This window comes from Nomascus leucogenys, chromosome 7b (genome assembly GCF_006542625.1).
Source record: "Nomascus leucogenys isolate Asia chromosome 7b, Asia_NLE_v1, whole genome shotgun sequence".
Lineage (NCBI taxonomy): Eukaryota > Metazoa > Chordata > Mammalia > Primates > Hylobatidae > Nomascus > Nomascus leucogenys.
The window spans coordinates 53,543,209-53,555,490 of NC_044387.1; the positions used below are offsets into that span (position 1 = coordinate 53,543,209).

The 12,282-nt window shown below is 45.7% G+C and overlaps 1 protein-coding gene across 8 annotated transcripts in view; it reads left to right on the plus strand.

Moving 5' to 3' along the window:
• The window catches only part of SEZ6L (seizure related 6 homolog like), a 213,887-nt gene that overhangs the window by 163,781 nt on the left and 37,824 nt on the right, over positions 1-12,282 (plus strand). For all 8 annotated transcript variants that reach the window (XM_030816001.1, XM_030816002.1, XM_030816003.1 and 5 more), the window contains exon 10: positions 6,869-7,065. In XM_030816001.1, coding sequence (XP_030671861.1) covers positions 6,869-7,065 — 197 coding nt within the window. The remainder of the gene's footprint in view (positions 1-6,868; positions 7,066-12,282) is intronic.

Here is a 12,282-nt window from a genome sequence, read left to right on the forward strand (position 1 = left end):
AAGATCTGAGCCTGAAATCTGGCCCTATGCCCTGAGCTGGCACTGATTCACCGAGACACACACTCAGCATGGTGTTGAGCAATAGGGATACAGCCAGCAGTGAGCGAGACAGGGGAGGGCCTCAGGGAGCTCCTGATCTGCAGCAGATGAGCATCCCCAGACCAATGGGGCCCCGAGTGCTGACTAAGCTCCATAAGGAGGGTGAGCAGAAGGGTTGCAGCCCAGACCAGGAGGGGATGCTGGGGGCTCTGTGCAATAGTGAATCATGGAAGGCTGAAACTAAGGGGTGAGTAGGAGTTTCCCAGGTGGAGAATTCAGAGCACAGGGAAGGAAATGTGAAAAGTCCCAGAGGTCACCAAGAGCATCGTGCTTTGGAGAGACTGAGGAGCAATGCAGTCTGGTTGGAGGTAAAATAATGGCTTGGAAGAGAGAGAGTCAGAAATGAGGCGGCAGGGATGGGGCAAGCGGCAATGCAAAAAATAGACCTGTGGAGCCTTGAGACTAGGGTTAAAAGTTTGCGCTCTATCCTAAGATGTTTCTTTTTTTTAATTGAGGTGAAATTCATACAACATACAATTAGTCATTTTAACATATACAATATATATGTCTATATATATGGTACATTTACAATATTGTGCAACCAACACTTGTATCTAGTGCCAAAACCTTTCCATCATCCCAAAAAGAAATTCCATACCGATTAAGCAATTGTTCCACATTCTTCTCCTCACCCCCTAACTCTTGATAACCACCCATCTGCCTTCTCTCTCCGCGGATTTCCCTATTCTGGATATTCCTTATAAATGGAGTGATTCAACAGGTGGCTTTTCATGGCTGGCTTCTTTCACTGCACGTCATGTTTCCGAGGTTCACCCTTGCCGCGGCGTGGGCCAATGCTGCATTCCTTTTTATGGCTGAATAATAATTCCACTGCACAAACAGACCGTATTTTGCTTATTCATTCATCTGTTGAGGGAACAGGTCTGATTTACCTTCTGGAAAGATTTATCTGGCTGCTAAGGGGAGGAGTATCAGGGCCAGGTGGGGATGAAGTCAGGAAACCACCGAGGTGCTGTCCAATGGCCCAAGAGAAAGGTGATGATGGTCTGAGGATAGCCTGTGACAGTGACCAAGAAGAACAAGGTGGATGTAGAGGGGGAGATGGGAGCCGAGGTCTTCTGCCAGGAGCTCACACTTTGTGCCTGTGGAAAACCTTTCACTCTGGCACCTGAGAGGGGGCAGAGTGGGCTGGGTCTGGTCTTGGGAAGCTCTGTGGTCCTATGGGATTCTCCCAGAGGGGATCCTGCCACTTCCAATCACAGTCAGACCAAGCCTGCCTGCCTGCCAGCATCTCTCCATCTCCCATTCATCTTAGAGTCAAACTGCCATCCTGCTTTCCTAGCGCCTCCTTGGATCGTATCTAGCTGACATCTCAATTCAGACCTCAGTGGAAAACCACACTCTGCCCTGTGGCTCTCCCTGCAGTGAACTCAACACATTTTCATCTCGGTTGCTTACGAAGGTCTGATTCCAGGGACACTAAATGCACTTGGTAAATACGTGGATGAGCAAGTGAAAATGTAAGCTCCTCTTTGCATTGAGGGGAAAAAACTAAATTGCCAGACTCTGTGTACATAATTGGAACCAGTCTGTCAAAAAAGATTCAGAAGGATGAGGCAGAGAGTAACTTGATTATTTCTCCCAATGACCCTTCAGGCACATCCTATATTATTTTTTTCCTCTGGGTGAAAGCTGCGTTTTCATAGGTCTTCTGGTCACAGTAAGTGCAGTCCAGTCTGAAAATCTTACAACCCTAAGTATCATTCATTTTGAAACTTCATCACTCCCTCAACCGTGCTCCTCTGGCTGGGAATTTTGCAGACAAAGGGCATGGGAGGTAAGGGAACAGGAGACTCTAACTTGGCTACACTGTTATGTTATAGAATGTATAGAATGCTGATTTTTTTCTGTCTTTAATAGGATATTCAACGTGTGAAAGTCTCCTGAGCACAGCTGCTCTTAACTTTCCCTTTTGCTGGGGTTCTATCACCCTTTCAGTAGGAGGCCACTTTTAAGGAGACCTATAGTTGGCTTCTGCCTGCAAGGTTCACAACTAGACTCAGGAAACACAGATCATATCCCTACTGTCATCAGTGATGGCATGCTTACTGTCAATATCTGCTTTTATTCTCCTTGCTCTGCCCAGAGGCAGGCAGGCAGTCCCAGTCTGATTTTATCATTTCTCTTGGTGAGCATCAAATCCAGCCACTGTTATCCAAGCCATGAAAGAAAGACACCTGCCAAGTCACCAAGAGTTCCCTTGAAGCCCTCCTCACTAGGTTTAATGTGAGGGTGATACACATTCGACCCTCCCTCCTATGATGTCCCACAGTGACCGCTCCCCTCAAGGCAGTCCTTCCTGCCAGCCTCCTCAATGGCCCAGTGCCTTCTTTTCCTTCTCTTATATAAGCTAGAGGTGGGAAGAAGGGCTCAGACTGGAAGAGCTGCATTAATGGTAGTAGATGATGCCATTGGTACTCTCTCTAAGCTGTGCAATACTTGCCACCATGTGCCCATAATGACTTCCTACTTCAAGGCCCTGTCCACTTCTCCAGCATTTCTCTGATGCCATGTGGTTACATGGGCAAGCCAGAAGTGCTAGGGACTTAACACATCCAGGAGCAGCCCTCAGTCAATAAAGGATGGGAACTGGAGGATAAATACCCCAGCTCCTTCTCCCTATGGATGCGTTCTGCACCATCTCTAAAGTTCCTGCAGGACCGGACCCAAAATGCACAGTGAAACCTGCTCATCAATGCACTCTTCATTGAGTCCTTCCCTTCTTCTTGTCTCATTTCCCCACTAGTGCTGCCTGGGAGGGCCTCCCAGACAAGCCAGACTTCAAAAGACATTTGTATCTTTGCTTGATCTCTGCATCTGGAGAATCCAAATGCAATCAACAGCCAAGTATCTCTCTTTGGAAAGTGGAAATGCACTGCACCTATTGTCTTGTTCTTAGCTGAGGGAGATACTGCTAAAATCTCAGAACAACAAAAGAAATTGCATTTAAGGGTCTGTTGCACACCATTTACAATGTGCATTTATATAAGTCATGGTTTCTCAATTTTAGCCCTATTGACATTTTGGACTAGATACTTTTTTGGGTTGAGGGGCTGTCTTGTGCACTGCAGTATGTTTAACAGCATCCCTGGCCTCCACTCACCCATGGTACCCACCTAGTTAGGAAAAATATGTTTCCAGACATTGCCAAATGTCACCTGTGAGGAAACCTGCCCCTAGTTGAAAACCACTGACATAAATCATCTGATGTCATTTGGAATAAACAGAAATCCAGAGAAGGGTGATGGTGGTGATGATGATGATGACGATAGTCATCATGGTGATGGTAACGATGATGATGCCAAAAATGAAAGTGGAATATAACAACATAACATTCCAATGACATCACCGAGCTTGCTCAGGTGCTAATGGTGAAGCTGGAACTTGAATCCAGGCCTTCTGCCTGCCTCACCTCATCCCCAGAGCTCATGACATAGACGAGGAATATTAAGGCTGATTCACGGACAAGAAATTTCAGAAAAACCACATGCCTTCCATGAAAGTGACAAAGCTGAGAATCAAACCAAAGCTTTCTGATTTCCAAACCACTGTGCTCTTCCCTGCACATTGCTCCATCCTATTTTGTGGAGGACAAAGACTTGCCGTATGGTTTTAAAATGAAAGCTATTTTCACCCTTGAAGATGCTGCTACTACATTTTGGCCACTGAAGTGAAAGATAGAATAAAGCCAAGATGCGCATTGTCTGTAAACTACTGTTACCAGCGGATCAGCTGTGACGTCAGCTTAAGGAATAAATCTGCCATCTACCATGTTTCACACTAGTCTAATCCAGCACTTTGATGAACAATTGATGTTTTCGTGGTACTTAGAGCTAAAGAGGCCCTCCCCTACCATAGGTCCAAAGCTGACATCAGTCCCACTATTTTTGCTGTCAAGTAGACTCTCTGGCAGGCTCTTTCATACCTTAGCATTTATTGAGCACCTACTGTGTGCAAGAACAAGTGGCAACTCCAGAATTTCAATATAGCAGGGGTTTAGGGGCTTCGATCTAGTTAAAAACTGTCAGGGGAGTAGGAGGGGTGTGGGGGTTTTGTCTTGAAGACATGTGTGCAAAGCAAGCAGGTAGCTTTTATTTGAAGATGTTTTGGGAGTAGCGTAGGGGAAACTGATGAAAATTATGGGGGCAATCAAAATCTTCCTAAGCCACCCCTTGGAGCAACTTTACATGAGGAACTATGAGAGGTACGGTGGAAGGTATTGGGGTGAATAAAATACAATCCCTGCCCTCCCAGAAGCAAACTTTCAATACCTTTCTTTGTGTTTCTGTTGTTTTGTTCTGACCACCTGAAACACCAACATGGGTAGTTGCCACCTCGCCTCCCTACTCCCGGACTAGCAGCAAACACCACTGTTGGCCATTGGATGAAGCTATCAGCAGGGAGGGCCGCTGTCAGTCTGCATCAGTTTCAGGAACTCTTCTCAGGGCCATTTCCTGGAACACCTCTCCTCTGGCATTGAATTGCTCAGTCACGCAGTTCCTGTATAAAACCCTTCGGTGTCTCCCCGTCTCCTGCAAGATGATGTCCAAATGTTGAAGCTTGGCTCTTTAAGCCCTTCATGATCTAATCCCTGCAGAACTCTGCAGGCTTCTATGCCTATCCCCATACCCCAGGCACACTGACCACTGGGAAAATTCTTTCAGGAACCATGGTCTTACTCCTTTCTTCCCTCTGCCTTCTCCCCACCATTCATTGTTTTGTTTTGTTTTGTTTTGTGAGATGGGTTCTCACTCTATTGCCCAGGCTGGAGTACAGTGGCACAATCATAGCTCACTGTAGCCTCAAACTTCTGGGCTCAAGCAATCCTCCTGCCTCAGCCTCCTGAGAAGGTAGGACTACAGAGGTGCACCACCACACCAAAAAAAAATTTTTTTTTTGAGACAGGGTCTTGCTTCTTTGCCCAGGCTGGAGTGCAGTGGCACAATCTCAGCTCACTGCAACCTCCACCTCCCAGGTTCAAGCAATTCTCCTGCCTCAGCCTCCTGAGTAGCTGGAACTACAGGCATCTGCCACCACGCCCAGCTAATTTTTTTTTTTTAGTAGAGACGGAGTTTCACCATGTTGGCCAGGATGGTTTCGATTTCTTGACCTCGTGATCCTCCTGCCTCAGCCTCCCAAAGTGCTGGGATTATAGGCGTGAGCCACCACGCCTGGACTTTTTTTTTATTTTTATTTTTTGTAGAGACAGTGTCTCTCTTTGTTGCCTAGAATGGTCTTGAACTCCTGGCCTCAAGCAATCCTCCCACCTCAGCCTCCAAAAGTGCTGGGATTACAGGTGTAAGCCACTGCACCTGGACTCCCTACTCTGTGTTTATCTGCCTCGAGGTCTTCTACTCTTTCTTGAGGTTTCAGAGCAAGAAGCGTCACCTGCTGCAGGAAGGCTTCCATGATGCCCCAATCTGAGTTTGTCCTTACTTTCTCTCTCCTTACTTTGATTATAACTTCTGCCACAATCCCTGGCTTACAAATCTAAATAGATCACTACTCTGTGATGCTTCCGAGCACAGCACAGTGCCTGGCTCATAGCAGATGCTCAAAAAAAAATTAGGGAGAAGGAAACAAGAAAAGGAGAAAGACATGAGAGAGAGAGAGAAGACAGAGAAAGGGAAAGAAGAAGAAAGGAAAGAAAGAAATGTGAGTTTATATCTGTCCATGATTGATGAAGCCAAAGGTGAATTATCTGGCATTCTTTCAATTGGAGATCAATTTTATCTAGCGTGTCTGATATGGCACATGTTTCTGTGGTATAGTGAAGTGATTTCTGGATTATTAACTATCCGTTGTGGTTTAATTATTTAGTGTCAAGGTACTTTCTTGCACTGGAGTCTTTGAAAATGTGTCATCCTTTAACAGTATGAATGGTGACAGGTTTGAGCATATCTCATAAATAAGGTGCCTCCATCCCACCTCTGCCCTACCCCTTAAACATAATGGATAACTCAGTTGACTTTGAGGAATTTGCCCCGTGATAAATGGAAAGATCATTTCACCTTATATAAAAATGCAAGTTGTAATTAGCAAGCTGTCAGCATGTTCTGCACTGAAGAAGAATGAGAGATGCAGGTCATAGCCCCAGCCTATAGCCTGGTGCCTAACATAGAGATGTCACCTAAGAAATGGTTGCCGATAATGGGAGTTTTAAAGGTGATTCTTCTTACAATGCAGCATTTGAGTTTGCAATGAGTCCCATGCAGGCAAGACCATTGCATCAATGTGTCTTGAAAAACCCAATTGAAGGCCGGGCACAATGGCTCACGCCTGTAATCCTAGCACTTTGGGAGGCCGAGGTGGGCAGATTGCCTGAGCTCAGGAGTTCGAGACCAGCCTGGGCAACACGGTGAAACTCCATCTCTACTAAACACAAAAAAAATTAGCCGGACATAGCGGCGTGCACCTGTAGTCCCAGCTATTCGGGAGGCTGAGACAGGAGAATTGCTTGAACCCGGGAGGCGGGGGTTGCAGTGAGCCAAGATCGCGCCACTGCACTCCAGCCTGGGTGACAGAGTAAGACTCTGTCCAAAAAAAAAAAAAAACCTGACTTACAAATCTCTGTGTCACATTTGCAATCTATGCCAATCGTACCCTCAGCCTAGGGGTAAGACACATAGTCTGGGGCCTGACACATACACACTTAAGAAATTATGTATTGCCTGAAAAAGTTAATCAAGGGCTTATTGAATGCCCATACTCTGTTTCACATGGCTCTCCCTCTTCTCTGCCCTCCAAGCCTGAATCTGAGCAACAGTGACATCTTGACCATCTACGATGGCGACGAGGTCATGCCCCACATCTTGGGGCAGTACCTTGGGAACAGTGGCCCCCAGAAGCTGTACTCCTCCACGCCAGACTTAACCATCCAGTTCCATTCGGACCCTGCTGGCCTCATCTTTGGAAAGGGCCAGGGATTTATCATGAACTACATAGGTAGGTGTCTCATCTGGTCAATTTATTTTTTCTTTGTGTTTAGATGCAGGTTAAGGTGGTTTCCTCTAGGTTATTTGGCGGTTTTGTACTACAGTGATTTTTCATTGCTTTGGCACAGTCATTTTTAAGAGCTTGGGCTCTCTAGTCATGAGGACCAGGGTTTGAGCCCTAGCATGGTCATCAATGTCGGTGTGGCTTTGGGAAAGTTACTGAACCTCTCTGAGCCTTCTTTTTGTCATCTGTAAGATGGGAATAGTGATACCTATTCCACAAGGTTGATACCAGGATGTAGTAGACAATGCCTCATAACTTATGTTTCATGTGTGGTCAGCTGAGAACCTGTTGTCCTCATGTTTCATTTGTGGTCAGCTGAGATCTTATATCAACATACTTCCTAATTTCTTCCCAATTTGTGCAACTTCTCAAACATCGTCTTCACCTTCTTGCCTGAACTGAAGCTCAGCTCTCCTCTAAGGCCTCTTCTTTTCCTGTAGCCTCGTTGAACAAGGACAGTCTTCCTCTCGCAATTCTTGTACTCTAGGAGCTATAGATGCAAAAGGTGTCTTTCCTGATCCTCAATGTGGCCTCCAAACCGTGTCTCTCCTGCTCATCCTAAAACAAACATAACAAAAAAACAACCTGCTATCAAATTCAAGCTTAGCTCACACGCTCCCATGCTTTCATCCAATCACACTCTTCCCTTCTCATTCTCCACCCTGTAACACTCCCTCATTCATTACTGGCTCTATGACCCACTTCTTTTCAACCTTTAAACCTTGGAGGGTCCCAGGCTCCATCCTGGACTGTATCCTCTCTTCCAGCTAGACTCACTCCCTCCATGCCCTCATTAGGGCCCATGGATTTAAACAGTACCAATATCCATTGACCGGTTTATACTTACAACCTTGACCTTAAACTCCAAATCCATCTATCCAACTCCCTGCCAACTCCTCCTTTGCCTCCATCCAGTAGACATCTCAGATTTAACATGGCCAAACAGAATGATTTCTTTTCCTATCCACCACCACCACTACCCAACAGCATCCCCTGCTATCTGCCAATCCTAGGAAATGAGACCGCAACCCTCCTGGTTTCTCAGACTGCTTCCTCCTTCCTTGCCCCCATATCCAATCCATCCTCTCAGCTCCACTTTTCAATATGTCTCAAATCCAAGCACATGTCCCCGTCTTTCTATGGCCACCACTCTAGTCTGAACTACCAACATTCCCAGATGTCAGAGGACTGGGACACCATGAAGTCCCAGTGGTTCCAGCCCCAGAAGAGACTTGCACTAACAGAGGAACTGGTCCAGCCCTGTCGTGTTCCAGCAGAAGAAACCCTGGACAAGCAAGGATGAAGGGTTGCTCATCAGGGGCAGAGCCGAGCTCCCATCCACGCTTCCTCATTCCCAGCTCCAAAGCTTCCTCCACCCCCAATATTTTGGGCAGCAGCAGAGAACCTGGGAGACAAAGAGGGTAATTAAGACCTAACATCCTTTGACATCCAGAAGAATGGATGAGTGGTTGCACCCCAAGAATTTCAATGGGCAGGATTCGGCCAGTGATTAGGAAACATGCTTGCACTTCCCAGGAATTAGATTGGCATCTTGGTTTCCAGGATGGAGCAGAGAAAAGGAGAATTCATCCTACCCAGCCCTCTGCCACCACCACTACCACCAAAGACCCTGTGGTTGGAGCAAGATTCCATGTCTTTGGTTCTTTCTCCCCCTTCACTTAAAGAATTGTCCATCTTGGCCAGGCGTGGTGGCTCATGCCTGTAATCCCAGCACTCTGGGAGGCTGAGGCGGGCAGATCACAAGGTCAGAAGATGGAGACCGTCTTGGCTAACACGGTGAAACCCCGTCTCTACTTAAAATACAAAAAAAAAAACATTAGCCGGGTGTGGTGGCAGGCACCTGTAGTCCCAGCTAGTTGGGAGGCTGAAGCAGGAGAATTGCTTGAGCCCAGGAGGCAGAGATTGCAGTGAGCCAAGATCGCGCCACTGACTCCAGCCTGGGTGACAGAGCGAGACTCCGTCTCAAAGAAAAAAAGAAAAGAAAAGAAAAAAAAACTGTCCATCTCTAACTAGGTTGGTGCAGAAGTAATTAGAGTTTTTGGAGTTTTAATTTGCAAAAACTGCAATTACTTCTGCGCCAACCTAATAATATGAATTGTCCTCTCTGTACCAGCACTTGCACCTAAAAAACAAGCTACCCCCTTGACCATGGGCTGTTTCAAGAAGCCTCATGCGTGCCAAAGTACATTCCTTGCATTTTTATTTCCAGATGGTGAACATTTTTCATCCCTGCCTGCTACATGTCCACCTCTCAGAGAGGCTAACACGAATATTGATCTTCTTTTTTATGTTTCCCAGGGGCCTTTTTACCTTTGATTGTGCTGCTAAATATTTTCAGAGTGTCATTGCTACAATTTCTTGTGGGTTCCCCGCTCTTTTCTGGGCAGTGCCCTGGGCTTCAGGGGATAACTCATGTTGGCTGTCCAGGCAATGTACCCTCCAGACTCAGCTGCCTTTGGAGGAAGTCTCTGGTCTCCTGGCTCCTGTCTCTCTCCTTAGACATCCTCTCCCTCTCCACTGAAAGATGAGGTCATGGTTTTTGCTCATTTATCTCCCCTAGTGCCCAAGTCAGTATTCCAAACCTGCATTCAGCTTGATGGCAAAAAAAAAATCTGACTTTGACTCTATCCAAGGCTGGTCAAGTTTAACCAGAAAGTCTGGCCAGTGTTCAGTTTGGCAATATCTTGACGAAGAAGTGTTTCTGTTAATTGAAGTTGAAACTTCTTGTGATTTGTGTGACAACTTACAGTTGGCAAGCACTTTAACATATATTATTTTATTTCATCTTCAAATGCATTATCTCCATTTTCCAGAGGATTTGGTTTATAAAAATTCCCTGGACACCTCCTATATGCTAGGCTCTGCACACCAGGATATACAGATGAATAGAATATTCTCCCTACCCTTAAGGCATTAGCGGAAATGCGAAAGGCAGTCTCGTTAATAGACAATATCAGGATCGCAAGCTGATGCTGTGGGAGAGGCAGAAAAAGGATTGCAGAAAATGTTTTTCAGGGATACACAGCTTGGCTAGTTTGGGTAACAAAAAAGAGAGAACAGTTCCTGGTTGTTATTCCTGTTAAAGAAACACACAGTTAATTTTACAAGAATGGCAAATAGACCGTTCTAGCTAATTGTGATGCCGCTCAGTTGCTTACTACTTATGTTGAAGACCATGTTGAAAAGAACTCCAAGGAGGTCATGCCTAAAGTCTATGGCAAAGAATGTCATGATTGATCAGTGATGCCTGCCATGGGCATGAGAAGTGCTTGCCAACTGTAAGTTGCTCTTCTGGGTCTAGATTTTACCATACGCAGATCTAACTCCCATTCAATGGATCCATCAGATGGTAGGGTCAGGGGTTCCTGTGGTCACTAGAGAATTCTGAAGATCCTACATTGACCTAAATGCCTAAGCCCAGCTCTGGAAGGTGGCCAAAATTTACCTGCTATGATTGCAATTAGAGCCTTCCACAGGAAGACTCTGGGCCTACGTGGCTCTAGAATGTGAATTCTACTCCCAGAATTCACCTTTGAACAGAGAGATGCAAAGACCCATTCACTGTTTCCTGTTCTTTGCCTACTGTCTACGGCCAAATGCATGGGATGGAAGGGATTAAGAAACAGATATGAGTAAGCAGTGTTTTTTGAGAAGACATTGGTTATTTGTCGTGTGTTTATTCCTCCAAGTCTAGGATAATAACTAAGCTCCATATTGTAAGTCAACTCCAATCAAATAACAGTGGCTCCCTGGAGTGCTGTTTTGAGGATTGGGAGGTTTCTGCTTGATTCAAACAAACAGAGGGCTGTGCTTGATTAGTGATGTCTCCCATGAGCATGAAATGGTAGATGGTGGTGTGCATTCAGTGCATTTGTGAATTTCTTTTGCACAAAAATTGAACCTTGGTGTTAATCTTGTCCATGAGACTGAAACCATGACTTCAGATCTCTGTATTTCTAGCATCTAATAAGATGCTCATAATATCTCAGTCAAAGGAACAAATGAATCCATCTAACACATCTTAGTGTTCACACAACATTGTCATATCCTGCATGTTATTTAGCTTTCACATTGCCCTTTGGAATAGACAATGTAATAATTCTTGACTCCACTCTGCAAATGAGAACAATGAGGCTTAGAGCAGTTAATTGGCATGACCGGAGTCACACCGTTTATTTAAAAAAGAAAGAAGAGTAGAAAAGAAGTCTTCCAACCCCTAGGGCAGTTTTCTAATTCTTAGTAAAGTTAAGGGCCCACGGGAACAGACCATTCCAGAACCTCCACTTAGGGTGCTTAGTAAAAAAATGCATGTTCCTGAATCAGGGTCTCTGGGGTACAGGCCCTGGAATCTGAAGAACAGGAAGGTTATACGGTGGTTTTCTAATTCTTAGCAAAGTTAACAAGGGCCCGTGGGGATGGACCATTCTAGAAACCTCCACTTAGGGTGCTTGGTAAAAATGCATGTTCCTGAATCAGGGTCCCTGGGGTACAGGCCCTGGGATCTGAAGAACAGGAAGGTTAAGTGACTTAGCCAAGGCCACCCAGTTAGTAAACAGTGGGGACAAGATTTAAGCCAAGCTTCTTCTGCCTCGTGGCAGCAACTGAGAAATTACAAATGCAGTGGGTGCACCAAGGAGACAGGAGGTCCCACGGGAGCGTGCAGCCATGGTGGCCCATATTGAAAAGTCAGACAAGCAAGCCTTTCTCCGTCTCAAAGCATTTGGCTCAAGGCAGACCACATTTCTGGTGTCTGCTCCCATTTCTCCCCTTTCATCCATAGTCTGAGCATCTGCAGCTGTGTCCCAAATCCAGGGCTTGGCTGATTTTTCAGAGGCCTAAAAATAGAGGCTCCTGTCCCCCCACCAAGCAATTCTTGAAGCTATTTTCTTACCCTTCTTCTTGCAGACACCCATGAGATCTCCTTTCCCCAAATAAAATCATGATGAAATCCCGGGAAAAGCCATTGCTTGGTTCTCAGAATGACTTTCCTGCAGACAGCGGAGGTGCTCTCCTTTCCCCAGAAGCACATAAGAACTGCAAATTAATTATACAACATAATTAGCTCACTCCTCCAAATCTGTGCAGTGGGCACTTTGAAGCAAGAATAGTAATAGTTTGCCATGCATTGCTACCTTAGTAACA